A 16,829-nucleotide genomic window follows, 5' to 3' on the forward strand; every position below is an offset into this window, starting at 1 on the left:
TATCTTCTGAGAGTCATGAACATTTCAAAAAGTAACATAATCGACCAAATGTACAACTGATTACTGAAGTGACAGAATCAACTAGCATCTTCGAAAAAATGTATAATACTACGGAAACTTGGTGCAATACTTCATGGCATATTTTATGGAGATCATTGAAAGAGTACACTAAAACAACCGGCTGCATTGCAAAATGCTGTTTCCTTGTCTTTCTACTCACGGATGCCAAATTTAACCTTAGGCACTTCAGCAGTTGCCTTTCAATCCTCCCTTAGCAATTATCTTTTCCATATAAAAACACTTGTTATTTCTTCAACACAAGCTCAAAACAAACAGTTCTGGTTTGTTATGAACATTTACATGTAGCAAAAATTCTATCATGGAGCATGCAACCCCAATCAAGTTTAGACGAGACAACGATGTCCCCGTAGTTAATTCTATGGTTGTTCAGTAGATGCATATAAAAAGCATTTGAATTTCACCAAATGGTGTCTCTGCATGCCATCTACAAGAGCTGATTAATGGCAAAATAGTAGGACCCAACAAGTACAAAAGATGCAATTCCACTGCGCGCCATCCGTAGTCCAATGCCACGGAATAGAACATTCCTATCAGCAGGTGATATTCCTGTCATCCGCTCTATCCATATTCCTGGTGCCCTCCATTTATGAAACCTCCTCTCCATTGCAATGTACTGAAAAACAAATGCGAGAACAAATAATGTGCATTTGCAAACAGGGAAGAATGCAGCTCCAAGTTCAAAAGCAGTCAAGTATAAAAGTACCTTCGGTATCACAGTGCATTGTGAACGACTTTTGGCAGTATCAAATGTATGTGAAGCAGCAGCTGCTACAACTCCAGAGAAGCCTGCGGCAAGACTAGAAGCTAAAGGGTGCACGGGTCCTGCTTCATCTAAATTCCTGTGAGGCACAAAAGGTTAGAGTAGACCAAAACTAGGAAGACTCCACGAAAATCAGTTATGACATTGCCCTTATCTTGACCTTGCAAATTGAATATACTAATATGACTCCATTACCTGGGTTCAGGGTTCATATTAACAGACTTCCACGTAAGCATCGCCGTGTGTATGAATTGCCAAGATGAAAAGAACATTCCACTAAAGACACAGTCTCGGGCTATCGCTGGTCTAAGTCCTCTCCATAGAGCACCCCAACCTTCAAGTGCTATCACTCTAGCAGGCACCTGGACATCAGAGGGTAACGGGGGCTTCCCAGAGCCAGTCAACATCCATGGGTGCTGTTTCAGGGCACCCATCATGTCAGGATGTTTTGGCGAAAGATTGGACAAAAGACTGACACTGCCGTTCCATACTCTGATGTCAGGGACATAACCAGGTAATAGTTTGGAAAGCAATGGAAATGAGTCTTGTACAACATTAGCAGTGTTCTTTAAAGGTATGGCAGAACCAACTTGGGAACGAAGTTTGAGAAGTTCAAATGGTGTGCTAAGAAATGCCTCTACAGCACCAGCAGTAATGCCAGCCAACATAGCCTCAGAATAATAAACATGGTTGTCCTCCCTTCCATCTGCCAAGAGCCAAACAGATCATATATCAGTCTGAAGTTCCACACGTTGACCAGCATATGAGCTGCGGTGATTACACCGTTAGAAAGCACTTTGATGTTTGAACTATCGGAAACCGGATAGTAGAATATATTTCAGAATGATGTGCATTTTGTTTTGTTGCGCACAGAAGCAAAAGCTCCAACCACAACAGTTCATCAGAGGTACCAATGTGTTACAAATTGTCAATCTGCAACTGGAGAGTATGATAACAGGGAAACATATGGGAGAATATGACAGAGGAGTCTAACATACTAAATGTATAGTTTGCTCATGGGTGCTGACCAGCTAATCAAAGGCGCCAACAAGATTGATATAAAGGAGCTCATACTAAGCAAGGAACTGTGGCACAGAAAGAAAGCTTGTACCTTTATAGAAGGCTGTTAAAAGCTCATAGGCCCCAAACCGTGCTCCCACACCAGGCAGTTTTCCAAATATTGACCATCCAAGACCACTGTAGAGACCTAAAATACATTTGATGATTTAATAAGGTACCAATTTTGTGTGGCAGAGCAAGGTAACATATGGGTGATAAGAAGCCATCATACTGGAACAAGAAATGCCCATATATGTCAACCAGGGAAGATTACATGAAGCAGGCAACACAACATATTCGGCTGAAAGCTTGCTGCAAGCGCATGTATTTCAGCACTAAGCAGCACTGGACCAATTAAAATCAAGCTTCTAGTAGACCTTTTACTGTTTGCACCACAAACAATTGTACAATCTGAGTTAATCTGGTCGAAACAACTGAAGCCTTAGGCTCCTACTGGATACACCTTGATGTACACGGTGTGCCACCGCTATGAACACAGTCGCAGTAAGTATACTAATCTAATGCATATTCAGTACCTTTGTCATGCTACCAAACATTGTATTGTAGTCTATTGATGGATTGCTACTAATAGCTGGATGGCAACCCTGAGAACTCAGCCAAAACTAACAACAAAACCAAGCCAACTATGAAGGTGGGTAGACAATACCAGTATTAGCCTGGCATGTCAACAATCAACATCAGAACTCTGTCAACTCCGCTAGCTATTAGGTGTTGCCGCCAATGCAGATCGAAGACTTAACCACTCTAATCAGTAGAGCCACCGTACGAAGGAAGATCTCTACTCGTCTAGTAGCAAGCAAGCAGGCAGGCAGGCAAGCAAGCAAACCTGCAGGGCCGGAGACGGCCATGAGCCGGTCCACCGCCTGGCGGAGCCCCATCTTCTGCTTCGGCCCCGTCGCGCTCAGCTGCAAAACACGCAGAAACAAATCAAACCCTGAGAGAGAGAGAGAAGCGCAGAACATCAACGGGGGAATCTGAGGCCGGGGGAGGGGGGCGCTCGCCTGGAGAAGGCTCTTGACGGTGTCGAGCGGGTGGACGGAGACCGTGGAAGCGCTGATCGCCGCCGCGCCGGCGGCCGCGTGGCCGGCGAACACGCTGTCCCCGAACGGCTTGCCGCCTCCGGCCATCGCGGCGGACTGGGAGGGGAAATGGCTGGCGACGGAGGGGGAACGTCGTGGGTGAAACACTCACGAAGGCCGGCCCGTCTCGGCCCGGCCCATGAAGCCGCGGGCGGAAGTGCGCACGAATCTCAGCGCGATCGGACGGTTGAGAATGCTGACGAGAGCCGCACTCGGGTCCAAGTTCGCTTCCGGCGTTCTGGTGCGCGCGCCGCCTGGTTTGACCCAAGTTCTTGCTCTCACTCTCGCCGCCCGGGAAGAGCAAGACGGAAGTGGCCGCCGTAGCCGCCTGCGCGAGCTAGCTAGAGCTCAAGCCTCGATGGGCCAGGAGCAGAGCCAGCCCGCCCAGGCGGCGGAGGAGCCTTCTCCGCTGCCCGCCGAGCCGGCGCCGGCGCCGTCGCAGGCTCCTTCCCCAGCGCCCTCCTCCCTCGAGGAGCTCGCCGCAGGTACATGCCCAACTCTGAATCTATTCGGCGGAGGCGGTTCCCTCGTAATCTTGGTTTCCCTGTAGATACACGGGCGCTTCCAGGGGTAGTTCTCCTTGAGTCGCGCTAGCATCTAGGTCCCTTCGCGATACTATGGACTGCGATACTATGGACTTCAGGAGCATCGGTGGGAGCGGAGCTCTAGGAGACTAGGACCTCTACAAGTATACGTAGTTGGTAGTGGATGGATGACATTGTTCCTGTGATTCTCTAGTTTGTGGTTATGTAGTGCAGACATTTTATTGGATGGTGAACTCTCAACTGGTGACATATTGCAAATCCTACAACATACTACCATGTGTTCAGGCTGAAACTGAGGTAGTCTTAACTGTTAGTGCCACCTACGGTATATGCTAATTGCTAAGTTAATAACGCCCCGGTCCTGAGGAGCTACTAAGCTTTTAACCTGCTAATATCTGCCCGAAAATACTAGATTGAGTTCATTCAAATTTCTGGACAGTTTGTGCGCTCTTTCAAATTTTTGTGGCATGCTGTGCTCTTTCAAAATGTGCTCTTAGTGTTCTTTTTTTTGGAATCAGGGGCTTTCACTCATCTTTTTTCAATGGAGCCATCATTCATTAATTAGTAGCAGGATTGCAATACTTTCTAGGCAACAACCTAGACTGATATTAACTATCTGATGTTGCATTTTTTTTTTTTTGCCAAGCTTTAAACCGTGCGCTTTGCATGGGATATCTTGTTTCATTTGAAGGCTCATTAATCTATCCTAGCATTAATGTTCTTTTTTTTATAATGCACAGAGGCTATGTCGTTTAGTGAGGATAACAATGACGTAAGACCCTTTCTTTTGTCTCTGTATAGTCAATACCGTATTCTGCATGACACTTGGGATATCAGTGAAACTGTTATTTGCTTGTGCAGTCAATTGACGTGAAGGTACAAAAAGCTCTGGAATGTCCGTGCGTTGCTGATTTGAAAAGTGGACCTTGTGGCAGTGGATTTATCGATGCATTTTCCTGCTTCCTGAGGAGTACAGAAGAAGAGAAGGTTGTATTTTTGCTTCAAATTACTAATTTGCTTTCTTTGAACTTTATCTTGCTGTAAGTTATTTCTTTCCTTACAAATTTCGCGTGGGTGGTCATTAGTTCACCTCTTTTCTAGCCTTCCTTTTCTCAGCACTGACAAGTGGGATCATACAAACCTACAAGCATAGCAGCATGCTACTGTATCATCTGCTGCCCTGATAAACAAAAGCATCAAAATTAATTAATTTGACATACAACTTAAGCAAACTATGTTCTACATTGTCTTATTAGGTTCGGTAGCGTAACACGGTTGTCTTACTAGTTACTTAAACATGTGGCATGATAATCATAACAAACTGCTCTTTGTTCTAAGCTTAGCCCAATATGACCAAACAATAATAAATACTCAAGGATAGGTAACTTCTCCCACTGTCCTTTAATATAAGATGTTATTACAACCAATTACAACTTATATTTGTTGTAATGACATCGTATATTACGGACAGAGGGAGTACTAGACAATGTGCGAGCTATTGTTTAGCAGATCTTCTTAACTGATACCATTTCCCATGTGCTGTGCACCCTTGATACTGAGTGGGTTGATCCTTTTTATTGCCAGCATTTTTTTTCCTATTGGCTTGGTATCAAATTGGTAGGTACATTTTGGTTTATGCAAACAAGATACATTTGCTACTGCACATCAAAAATACTTGGCCAGGCTACCTGTTACTTTAATACAAAATAACACCTCGAGAATTAGCCTCTTGCCTCTTCACAGTTGAGAATAAAGAAATTTAGCTGATATAACTGACTTGAAAACACAAATTCTTGTGGTTACTTTTCTAAATTTTTGTACTCCCTCCGATCCAAATAGACTCCACTTTGTCTAGATACGCATGCATGTAGTCTAGAAACTTAAGTAGATACATATGAATCTAGATAAAGTTAAGTAAATTAATATGGATCGGAGGGAGTATTTACAATCTTTGTAAGAACCCCCGTTACATACAATGATACAAATAGGTCCTGCATGTTAAATGCTATTGACTGTTTCATTCATGTCTAGTTCTTCCTTAATATCGACTTACACAAAACTTGTTTCCGTTGCCTTGCCAGGGATCAGATTGTGTGAAGCCCTTTATCGCATTGCAAAACTGCATCAAGGAAAATCCGGAGGCATTTTCTAAGGAGATTTTGGAAGAGGAGGAGAATGACGAGGAGGCTGAGAAGTCCAACCTGAAAGTTAGAGCTCCAGCGTGGTCTAGAGAAGCCAAGCCAAAGCTTTGAGATCTTGTGGGATTAAGCTGACCGCCCGATAAAAAGATTCCTCTGATTGGTGCGCTACACCTTATTTATCCTATAAATTATTCCTTTATAGGCTAGATTTCCGTGAGCAAAGTATGCATCCTGGGTCCTTCAGCAGAAATAAGCCCAGTTTGTGCACGAGAAATATTCCACAGAGAACATATTCGTTACTAGGTGTAAGCATATACACGTCTGAATTTAGATTGGCAAGAGAAATTCATGTTTGAATCTGCTGGCTGTGTAATATGCAATTAGAAAGTACTCCTCATTATGGCAGTGCAATTTCCGCTTTGGTGAGGATTGTGTTATCATTACAAACATGTAAAACATTCTCAGTTCTACATAACAATAAGGAAATGGTTTTGAGCTATCACTACTGGACCAGACATCATAATAGTACACAAATTGTGGCCATGTCAAGTTAATGCTTCGAGTAAGTGTTGCAATTCCAGCTTTTGAGTACTTCCTGTTTTTCAATAACTTCTTGCCAACCCAAAGCACCAGGCATGAATGGTGTGGTACCTGCTATTTCAATGAAAGTACCAGACATCACAACCCCATTTTGACGAAATGACAAATGGTACTCACGTTAGCTGCTTATGTCCTTGCCCTCGTCCAGCATGACAGCTGAAGGTAAATATCAGCTTGTGATTTAGTGATGCAAAGTTTGGCGAGGTGCGTATTTCAGAGATGTGAATTCAGTTTCAGGGGAAATAGTTATAGTCGTTGCTTCCTGATCAATTTACTCTATTTAAAATATTTATCACGACACAAAACAAAAATGAAGTCAGTAGTTGCCTTCTTGCCTATTTACTCCGACTTCGTAATAAATGTTTGAAAAAACATGCTGGTAGGGATCTGTTTGACGCAGGAAAAAGGGAAGTACTGAAATAAAGAGGAGTACTTGAGTGTGACTTCGGCACATCATCTCCCTACAAAGAGGAAGTTAGATGAAGTGTTGTATTCTCGGTGTTCGTGTGGAAACAGTCTACCAAAAAACAAAAACATATCATGGTATAAGAATTTTGAGAGGATTTCAATGGAAAAAAGTTATTTTCTCTTGGGATTTAAGTCAACCATATAACAAAGAACGTTAGTCTATCTCTAACCAGCGCAGAGAAGAAAAGGCCCTTGGCTCATAGAACAACAATTGCATTCAAAATAGAAGAGACAAGAATTTCAAGACCTCATATTAAAAATTATGCACAGTTGCTAAATATTGCGGAGAATCACATGGTACAAATCATTAAAACATAAACCAGGCCATGTGGATAATTTTATATCGCAAATTTCATTTACATTTTAAACAAATCAATCATGTATGTCAGTACCTGTAGGTTATATCACCTGCGCTTGCAGACAAATCATAAAGTGGTGCATTTATTTTGTTGCATTTCTATCCATGAGTCCATCAAATTAGCATAGAATGTTAGGTAAATGTTAGTTAAAACCAATGTTAAGGAAATCGGTAATCGTTAAATGCTCGGCCGGCTTGGGAGTAGAGATTAATCGGAATTCGGACGATTAACTGATTTAATCGGTCGGCTACTAATCGGTGCAAGCTACACAAATTAGCACTTAAAACAATTTATATAGGAAAAATAATAGTATATGAGCCTCTATATGTCTCTCCCTACTTCTCTAAAGCCTAAAATCCTAGAAAAACTTGTACGCTTCTCCTCCATGACCTAATCTTTATGGTCAGGAGCGAATCAAGATCCACTAGCCGAAGCCGCGTTCCTTCCTTCCACTTCTTCTCCTCTCACCTCTGAAGTTTATATTCTCCCACCACCTACCTAGGGTACGATCCCTCTTACACCTCAACCACCTAACCTGTTGAAGGCGTCCTCCAGTTCCTGGATGAGCTCCTCATGGTGATCGAGCTCCTGTATCTAAGGTCTGGGAAACTATGAGTAACTGATCTGGGAGGGCAAGAAACTATTTGGCAACAGTGGAAATGAAGCTACTGGAGGCTGCAATCAAGCGGGAGCTTCGCAAAATCTACTTTATTGGGGGGTAGCGCCTGTATTAGCGATATGCATTGAAAATATTGTAACTTTTTTGACCAAGTGTGGTAGTTAATCGGGAAAATACCTAGTAATCGGACTTTCAGACTGATTAATCGGGCTAAAGGATTAACACAAGAGATTAATGGTAATCGACACGGGCAAGCCCCTAGTAGCGATTAATCGGCCTAGTAATCGTTGAATCGGCCTAGTTTTTGAATAGTGGGTAAAACAGTGAAGTTTTCGGTTTGCCCATTTTGTGTTGCAGCCTATCAAGGAGAAGTATACTTTATTTGACTCCCAAGAACAATCAGATTCTTTTTTAACTCAATATACTCTTAGGGAGAAGAAAGAAGGTACGCATTCATTCATAGTCTCAAAAACCTAGCTACAAGGTGGCAATATTTTATAACAGATTAGTAACGAATTTAGTTGTATTACAACTAATTAAAAACCAAATAATCTGTTAAACTAAAAACTATGAAGCCTGAGATATTTGGTAAAAAATGAAAGAAAAAAACATATATGAGGAGGATGTATATGACTAACTGAAGCTCGGTTATTTTCAAACATCTACAAATGAACAACAGGAGAACACCTTTATTTTCCATTCTCCTGCTACAATCCCCCCAAAAAAAAACATAGAATTAATGTAAAAGAAATACACTACTTTATTGCAGCAGAGCTCAATTGTGGAGCATGTAGCTGCACTTGCCCTTAAACTAATAAGGAATACTATAACCCAAGGAATTTCCTAACGCCAAGATTGATATTGGTATCAATTCTTTTTTGGTAAAGTTGGAACTGAATGAGTGAAACATGCATGAAGTGAGCATTTCAGCAACACCCAATTGTAGGAAGATAGTGAGATACCTTCAATCCGTTGATGCACGAATATTCTACTCGACTTGCTTTTTCTTGCAATATATCTATAAAAGGAAAACAAGCCATCAACACGCAAAGGAAAATAAGCATATGCATCTGTTTTAACCTTCTAGGCTGAATCTCCTTTTTTCTGGCAATTTCAGTAGTTTAGGCAACCATTGTCACTGAAAATCGTGGTTGAACCAACATATTTTGTTCACGGAAACCACATATTTAACTTTTCTAACCTACAATGATAGATCAATTTTCCTACTTCTATAATCTTGCACTGGTAGAGCCTTACCTCGCGTTCCAAGGGCTTCTCCTCCAAGTTAGCCTCGAGAGATTGAGCATCATCTATGCTCTTCGGAGACATAAACTAAGCCAGAGCTATCTCTTCACGAATACAGCTTTTTCAAGCTACATACTCAAACAAACAAAAAGCGTTAAGGAAAACCAGAAGGAAAATATTGGATTATATAATTTTCAAGGCAGAATGACAATATGGCAATCTAAAGAATAGAACGGAAAATGTGGTATAACACCAGGTATGGCCATATTTATACTTTCAGTATTAGCAACGCAGATGACTATGATGGATGCACTTTTCCAACAAACTCAATGTTTCTATAAGAGGTTATACTCAAAACTAAGATAACATAAAACAAAAGATTTGAAGTTTTGAAAACCTTTCTAGAATCAAATGCATGCCTATATAAGATGATTTACAGAACATATATATTAAACATAAGGCTCGAAGTGAGCCCGGCTTTGAATTAACGAAGCCATCAACCGGCAAGGAGTTACAGCAAGAGTTACAACACACGCGCACCAAGAAACCCAAAACAAAAGACAACAAAGTGAAAGTCAAGCCGAAGCGCCAGCTTGATCCATGAAGAGGGAGCCTTGTCTTCTGTTGCACCGGAGTAATCACGACCGTGCCCACACCAACATACCTCCACCGCGCCAAGCCGACACGCCAAGAGAAACTCAGCGATGCGCCAGCCACCTAGAGAGCTTGAGGAGCCAAAGGAGGGGGGGTCTTACGGCGACGCCTCCAAGAAGGTGAATGACACAAGAATGCGTCATCGTCGTCGGCAGAAACAGAGGTCCTGCAAAGTTTTCACCCAGACCCGAGAGCCACCACCCCTGGAGCTCGGGCTAGGTCCAGACCAAATACACAGCATCTTCCCCTGGCGTTGGTAAAAGCACACCGGCAAGAGCTACGACCAGAGTTTGAATTCCTCCGTGTTTCACTCATATCCGGAAATCTGGATCAACTGTTTCCCCATACCTTACGATTGCTAAATGGCCCCGATTATATGCATGATCTGTTTCATGCTTTTTTAGATGAAAAGCTACAGAGTGCGCACTTGTGATCTCTTATTTGCTTGGCACATCTGATCAGTGTTCTACCTTTTGTGCTCTCATTGAGTAATGCATCTGAATTATCTGCATACATGTAACTGGAATAAGCGATTTTCCGCAACCACTTATAGGTAGATCCAAATATAAATAACCTAATATTATAACCAAGGAAAAAAGAGAATCAGGTTCAACTCAATTTTTCTTTAATGGTCAATGCAATGGTAAGCATCCCATATGTCAAACTTCACCGTTGTTGAGCTCTCTAATGCCAATGTTTGTGACAGAAATGATGCTCCTATAATTAGCTAAATCGAATGCAACTAAAAAAATTGAGACAAAACAAACATAAAAGGTACAGTGGAATATTTTTCTAGTGTTCAGGAAACTGGAAGAAATTGAAGTACAAAAAAAATTTCGTATCTGCATATAGCACATACAAATACAACAGCTTAAGAAATGAGGACTGCAGTGTATTACTGGGAAAGCAGCCAATGATAATGTGGATTTTACAATATGCATACCCGTATAAGCAGATCAGTTATCAACACCTAACAACAGAAAAATACGCGTTGATCTCAAGTTCAAAGTTAACTACACAGTTATAGCTTTCCTAAATGGTAAAACAACAAAAAGATCTAACTGAAAAGTAGGAAGCACCATGAGGTTTCATCCAACAGAGGTGGGCTGGCTCAAATCAACACTCAGATCCAAACTTGATTTGATGCCATTTTCAAATGAAATCATGGGACCAAAAAATAATAATTACAGATTAACTCGATACTCAGATATCTGATTTAACTTCAGTGTAAAACACCACATAAGTACATATCTGATATGGTAGTTTGTTTATCATACTGAAGTGAAAATGCAATGGCTAAATAACCAACTTGCTGGTCCGAGCAATATCCAGTGGCATTGGCTTACTGTTAAATATAGAGTAGGCCGAAGTGAGCCTTGAACATGGACCAATATTAGAGACAAACTTACATAGCTAAATCCAGCATATCCGGAGCCCAATATGTTCTATCTGAGCTCTATACAGAAAAAATTAGTAGAAGCCACTGGAGTTTCTAAACAAGTATCCTGCCACAGCTATTCTGACAGGTGTCCTGCATGCTCTCATTTCTGTTGGTAAGCTTTGGATGTGCAGAAACTTCATGTATGCATGGCACTGCCAGTCTAGACAATAAGAAGGAATCGAGCTTGACACGAGAGAGTGAGATCACACTGGCCTATGCAAAGAAGCAGTAGTAGTGGATCGTAAATTGTTACAAATCATCTCATTCTATAGAATAACTTGATTAATTAAATTTGCACAAAGTAACTTGGACTTGCAAAACCAGAAGTAGTTAATCATCTCTTTTTTTACATTATGTTTCAAACTTAAACCTATCACTGAACTGGATACAAAGATTGACTTCAAAACTTCGGTTCTGCTGAAAAGGCAAATTTGTATGTACAACCTAAGCCTGAAACACTGAATTGTATCTACAGCCTAACTCTGAAACAATGGATTGTATAAATGAGATTGACTTCAAAGACTGTATTACCAGAAGCTATCCGCATACTATATGCTGGTCTAGCTAACATCAGGCGCATCGCAGTCTCCAAATTATTTCCATGTATGAAAGACTTACCCCTTTAATATATCATATATTTGAGATTTTTTTGCAGTTAGATTTACATCATGTTCCATGTGAACTACTACCACCTAATTAGACAAGTGCACTGTTAGACTTTTCAAAAAAAAAAATGTAAATAGGCAAGGAGAAGAAAGGTATGCAACTAAGTTGCAAGCCTAAATGATGTATACGAAACTCGAGATGGAATTAAGCTAAAAGGTAATACAAATATACTCCCTCCGTTCCAAAATATAAGGCGTCTAAGGATTGGTCAAAAGTCAAACCTTACAAACTTTGACCAAATATTTAGAAAAAAATATTTACATCTATAATATCAAATTGACATATTAAGAAAATATACTTTAGGGTGAATCTATTGATAATGATTTAGTATTGTAAATATTTATATTTTTGTGTATAAACTTGATCAAACTTTAAAAATATTGACTTTTAACTAATCCTTAGACGCCTTATATTTTGGGACGGAGGGAGTACTACATTAGCACAACTACTAAAGCACTAACAGAATAAACTTGTATAGTTTTATTGGAGCAGCTGAAATACTAACCAGAAAAAAAATCTAATACCCATATTTAGATGTAGTCCTCCAACCATTGTATCTACACGCACAGATAAGCAGCATGCAAAAGTGCAGGACGGAAAGAAGAAAATTAAATTGACAGACTTTAAAAGTCACCAAAGAGAGAACACATTTGTGGTATCAGGCAGAAACACCGTTGATTCCGTTCTTGAGGAAGACAAAATCAGCTACAAGTGATGTGTGGAGGCACAACTGCTATCGCCCATAAATTCTGTAGTCAGGCCAATAATTTAAAACAACTATGATTATGTATTCAATGAAACAAATATCAGTCAGCATAATGTGACACACAAATGACTCTAAAAATGTAGATAAGCAGTCGTACAGAGCATGTCACTAAGTAATAAGAAATTAAGTAGTAAGCAGTAAACTGTCCAAGAAAGAAAGAAGCGGGGATGGAAGGCAGCAGCCCCATTGGGAACATGTTCTACCACCTGAATCAGTGGTCATAGAACATGTCGATGGTATCCATTGGAGCACAAAAAGCACCAACAAAGAAATTTCTAAGCATATACCCTCCAGAGCTACAATGCAAAACGCACAAGAAAGATTCACATGCTCCTCCAACCATGCCGTGCAAGCATCTCCTCTGGCTTCATGCCATGTGTTATGACTGGGTTGGTCTACCGCCGGAGGGGGTCCACCGGCCAGGCTTAGTTAGGGGCTTAGCCTAATTAGCAGATTAGGGGCTTAGCCCATCAGCAGATTTCTCTTATATATACGAGTTGTAATCGACCAGAACAATCAAGCAATAAACATATTTTGTTGCCGACTCCTCAAGGAGTCGGAGTCCCAAACCCTAGCCGCCGCCTCTCCCAAGCCGCGCGACGGTGCCCTGCCGCCGGCGCCCTCGCCTCCGCACGCACACCGCCCCTTCCTTCCCCTACAATCTCCGCCCTAGACTGGGTAGACACGCTGGTTCTACCAATTTGGTATCAGATTGTCCTCGTTCGGTCATGTCGTCGTCGCCGCCCACCACCACCACCTCCGCGTCGCCCAACCCGCCGCCTCCCGCACCGCCGCGCTCGCCGCCGCCCTCCACGGGAGCCGCGGCGTCCATGGCGGAGGCCGCCGACGCTGCTCCCCTCCTCTCGCAGCAGGAGGTCTCGACGGCCATCCGCGACCTCGCCACCGCGGTCTAGGGCATCCGCTGTACTTGATCGGCACACGGGGGATGACCACGCCATCACTACCGCCGGCCCTCACTGCCTACCCGGCCGCGTCGGTGCTTCCACCCGCCCAGGGCGTGCCCGTGCCGCCTCCGGCCTCGCCGCCTCCGCTGCCGTGGGCGTCGTGCCAGCCGGCCCCGCCTCGCTGCCCCAGGGCGTCCCCATCCAGCGGGTGCCGTTCCCGTCGTCGCCCTCCCAGCTACCGGCGTGGGTGACCGCGACGGAGCCCCCGCCCATCTACTCGGCCGCATCGGCACCTCCTCCCGTCTACACGGCTGTCGGGGACCCTCCGAGGCCTTCCTTCCCGGAGCCGACGTACTCGCGCTTTGCGGAGCCCTCCGCTGGCCGCGCGGAGTACCCCGGCCAGGGCACCGCCGGCCTCGCTCCCTCATGCTACGCCAAGCTCGATTTTGCCACGTACGACGGCGTCGAGGACCCCCTCAACTGGCTCAACCAATGCGAGCAATTCTTTCGCGGATAGCGCACCCTCGCTTCGGACCGGACTTGGCTCGCCGCGTACCACCTCCGCGGCGCCGCCCAGACGTGGTATTACTCCCTCGAGCAGGACGAGGGTGGCATGCCCCCATGGGACCGCTTCCGCGAGCTCTGCCTCCTCCGCTTCGGTCCCCCGATCCACGGCAGCCGCTTGGCGGAACTCGGGCGTTTGGCCTTCACCACCACGGTGCAGGATTTCGCCGACCGCTTCCAGGCCCTCGCATGCCATGCGCCCGGGGTGACGGGGCAACAGCGCGCCGAGCTCTTCATTGGCGGCCTTCCCGGCCACATCCGCGTGTACGTGGAGCTCCAGGCCCCGCAGGACCTCCAGACGGCGATGCACTACGCGCGCGCTTATGAGCGTCGCGCCCAGGCGGTTCAGCAGGCACCCCTGGCCCGCGGCGGCCGCGCCGCTCGGCCTCCTCCTCCGACCGTGGCTGCCACCCGCCCCACCCCACTAGGACCGGCCAGCCCCGCCCCCGCGGCTACTCGCACGTTCTGCCGCCTCACCCCGGCGGAGCAGCTCGAACGCCGCCGCCTTGGGCTCTGCTTCAACTGCGACGACCCCTACACGCCCGGCCACGTGTGCCCGCGCCTCTTCTACCTGGAGACAGTCGACGTGGAGGAGGGGGACGCGATGCCCGGGACTGCTGCCACCACGACCGAGCCGACCGAGCCGACCGCCGCGGCCGCCACGGCCTTCGTCGTCTCCCTACACGCACTCGCCGGCATCCGCCACGAGAGGACGATGCTGCTACCGGTCACGATCCATGGCGAGACCCTGGTAGCACTGCTGGACACGGGCTCCACGCACAGCTTCCTCCCCGCCGCCACTATGCGCCGCCTCGCGCTCCAGTCGACAGGCGGGGATCACCTCTGCGTGACCGTGGCCAACGGTGACCGCCTCCGCTGCCATGGGGTGGTCCAGCACGTACCCCTCACCATCGGCGATGAGAACTTCGTCATCACGTGCGCCGGCATCGACTTGGGCTGCTTCGACTTCATCCTTGGCGTCGACTTTCTGTGGACGCTCGGCCCCATCCTCTGGGACTTCGACGCCCTGACGATGACGTTATGGCGCCAGGGTCGCCACATCCGCTGGGAGGGCCTCGGGGGCGCCACCCCCGCACATTAGCTTCAGCTCGTCTCCGGGGACGACGACGCCGAGCACACCCTCCTGACACACCTCCTGCAGTAGCACGGCGACATCTTCGAGGAGCCGCAGGCCCTGCCGCCCCCACGTGCGTGTGACCATCGTATCCACCTCCTGCCAGGGTAGGCGCCAGTGACGGTGCGACCATACCGCTACCCACAACTGCAGAAGGACGAGCTGGAGCGTCAGTGCGCGCTCATGCTTGCCGCGGGCATCATCCGAATCTCCACGTCACCGTTCTCCGCGCCGGTGCTGCTGGTGCGCAAGTTGGATGGCACGTGGCGCTTCTGCATCGACTACCGCGCCCTCAACGCCCTCACACTTAAGGACAAGTTCCCGATCCCAGTGGTTGACGAGCTGTTCGACGAGCTCCACGGGGCGCGGTTCTTCACCAAGCTTGACCTCCGATCAGACTATCATCAGGTGCGCATGCACCCGGAGGACATCGCCAAGCGGCGTTCCGGACGCATCATGGCCACTTCGAGTTCGTGGTGATGCCCTTCGGCCTCACCAACGCGCTCGCGACCTTAAAGGCCCTGATGAACGACGTCCTCCGTCCATACTTACGCCGTTTTATGCTGGGTTTTTTGATGATATATTGATCTACAGTGCATCATGGGCGGAGCACCTGCAGCATATCACCATCGTCTTCAACGAGCTTCGAGCGCATCGACTTCACCTTAAGCGCTCGAAATGCTCGTTTGCGACGACTTATGTGGCCTACCTCGGTCACGTCATATCCGCCGACGGGGTGGCGATGGATGCGGACAAGGTGGCGGCCGTCGCCGCCTGGCCGACGCCGCACTCCCCGCACGCCCTACAAGGGTTCGTGGGCCTCGCCGGATACTACCGGAAGTTCATCTGGGAGTTTGGCCTCATCGCCTTGCCACTCACGCGCCTGCTGCAGCGCGATGCCTTCGCTTGGGACGAGGAGGCTACCGCTGCCTTTGAGGCCCTCAAGGGGGCCCTCACGACGGGCCCCGTCCTCCAGATGCCGGATTTCGACAGGCCGTTCATCGTCGACTGCGACGCCTCGGGAGCGGGGTTCGGTGCCGTCCTTCACAAGGGTGACGGGCCTCTCGCCTACTTCAGCCGCCCGTTTGCTGCACGCCACCTCAAGCTCGCGGCGTACGACCAGGAACTCATTGGCTTGGTACAGGCCGTGCGCCACTAGCGCCCCTACCTATGGGGGCGCTTGTTCCGCGTACGCACGGACCACTACAGCCTTAAGTTCCTCTTGGACCAGCGGCTGTCGACGGTGCCACAGCACCAGTGGATCAGCAAACTCTTCGGCTTCGACTTCACGGTGGAGTACCGTCCTGGGCGCCTCAACACTGTGGCCGACGCCTTGTCTCCCCGCGATACCGACCAAGACACGGCCGACGGCGCCTCGGAGGGGCGCCTGTTATGCATCCGCTCGGGACCCTCTTTCGCCCTCTTCGATCGCGTCCGCCAGGCGACCGCGACCGCGCCGGATGCCCAGCTTCTGCGGTAGCACCTTGACGCGGGCAAGCTGGACGACCCATGGCGCTTCATCGACGATCTCCTCCTCCATGGGCGCCGGGTGTTCGAGCCCGAACACGACGACCTCCGTCACCAGGTGCTGCTACTGGCGCATTCTGCGGGTCATGAGGGTGTCCAAAAGACACTCCACCGCCTCCGCGCCGACTTCTACGTCCCCGGCGATCGGGCCATGGTCCAGGACTGGGTGCGTTCATGTGAGACGTGCCAGCGCA

At 46.9% G+C, this 16,829-nt stretch overlaps 2 protein-coding genes across 2 annotated transcripts; one reads left to right on the forward strand and one right to left on the reverse strand.

Moving 5' to 3' along the window:
• Positions 1-271: 271 nt before the first annotated feature.
• LOC127335674 (uncharacterized) lies at positions 272-3,099 on the reverse strand. The gene is made up of 6 exons (XM_051362393.1): positions 2,923-3,099; positions 2,748-2,826; positions 1,953-2,048; positions 1,037-1,547; positions 785-920; positions 272-694 (listed from the first exon to the last, which is right to left on the reverse strand). The coding sequence occupies exons 1-6, from the start codon at positions 3,046-3,048 to the stop codon at positions 506-508; spliced, it is 1,137 nt and encodes a 378-aa protein (XP_051218353.1). The 5' UTR covers positions 3,049-3,099; the 3' UTR covers positions 272-505.
• Positions 3,100-3,124: 25 nt separating this feature from the next.
• Positions 3,125-6,188, forward strand: LOC127335675 (mitochondrial intermembrane space import and assembly protein 40 homolog). The gene is made up of 4 exons (XM_051362394.1): positions 3,125-3,485; positions 4,286-4,317; positions 4,407-4,532; positions 5,627-6,188. The coding sequence occupies exons 1-4, from the start codon at positions 3,140-3,142 to the stop codon at positions 5,795-5,797; spliced, it is 675 nt and encodes a 224-aa protein (XP_051218354.1). The 5' UTR covers positions 3,125-3,139; the 3' UTR covers positions 5,798-6,188.
• Positions 6,189-16,829: the final 10,641 nt, after the last annotated feature.

The sequence above is a fragment of the Lolium perenne genome, chromosome 2, assembly GCF_019359855.2.
Source record: "Lolium perenne isolate Kyuss_39 chromosome 2, Kyuss_2.0, whole genome shotgun sequence".
NCBI classification, from domain to species: domain Eukaryota; kingdom Viridiplantae; phylum Streptophyta; class Magnoliopsida; order Poales; family Poaceae; genus Lolium; species Lolium perenne.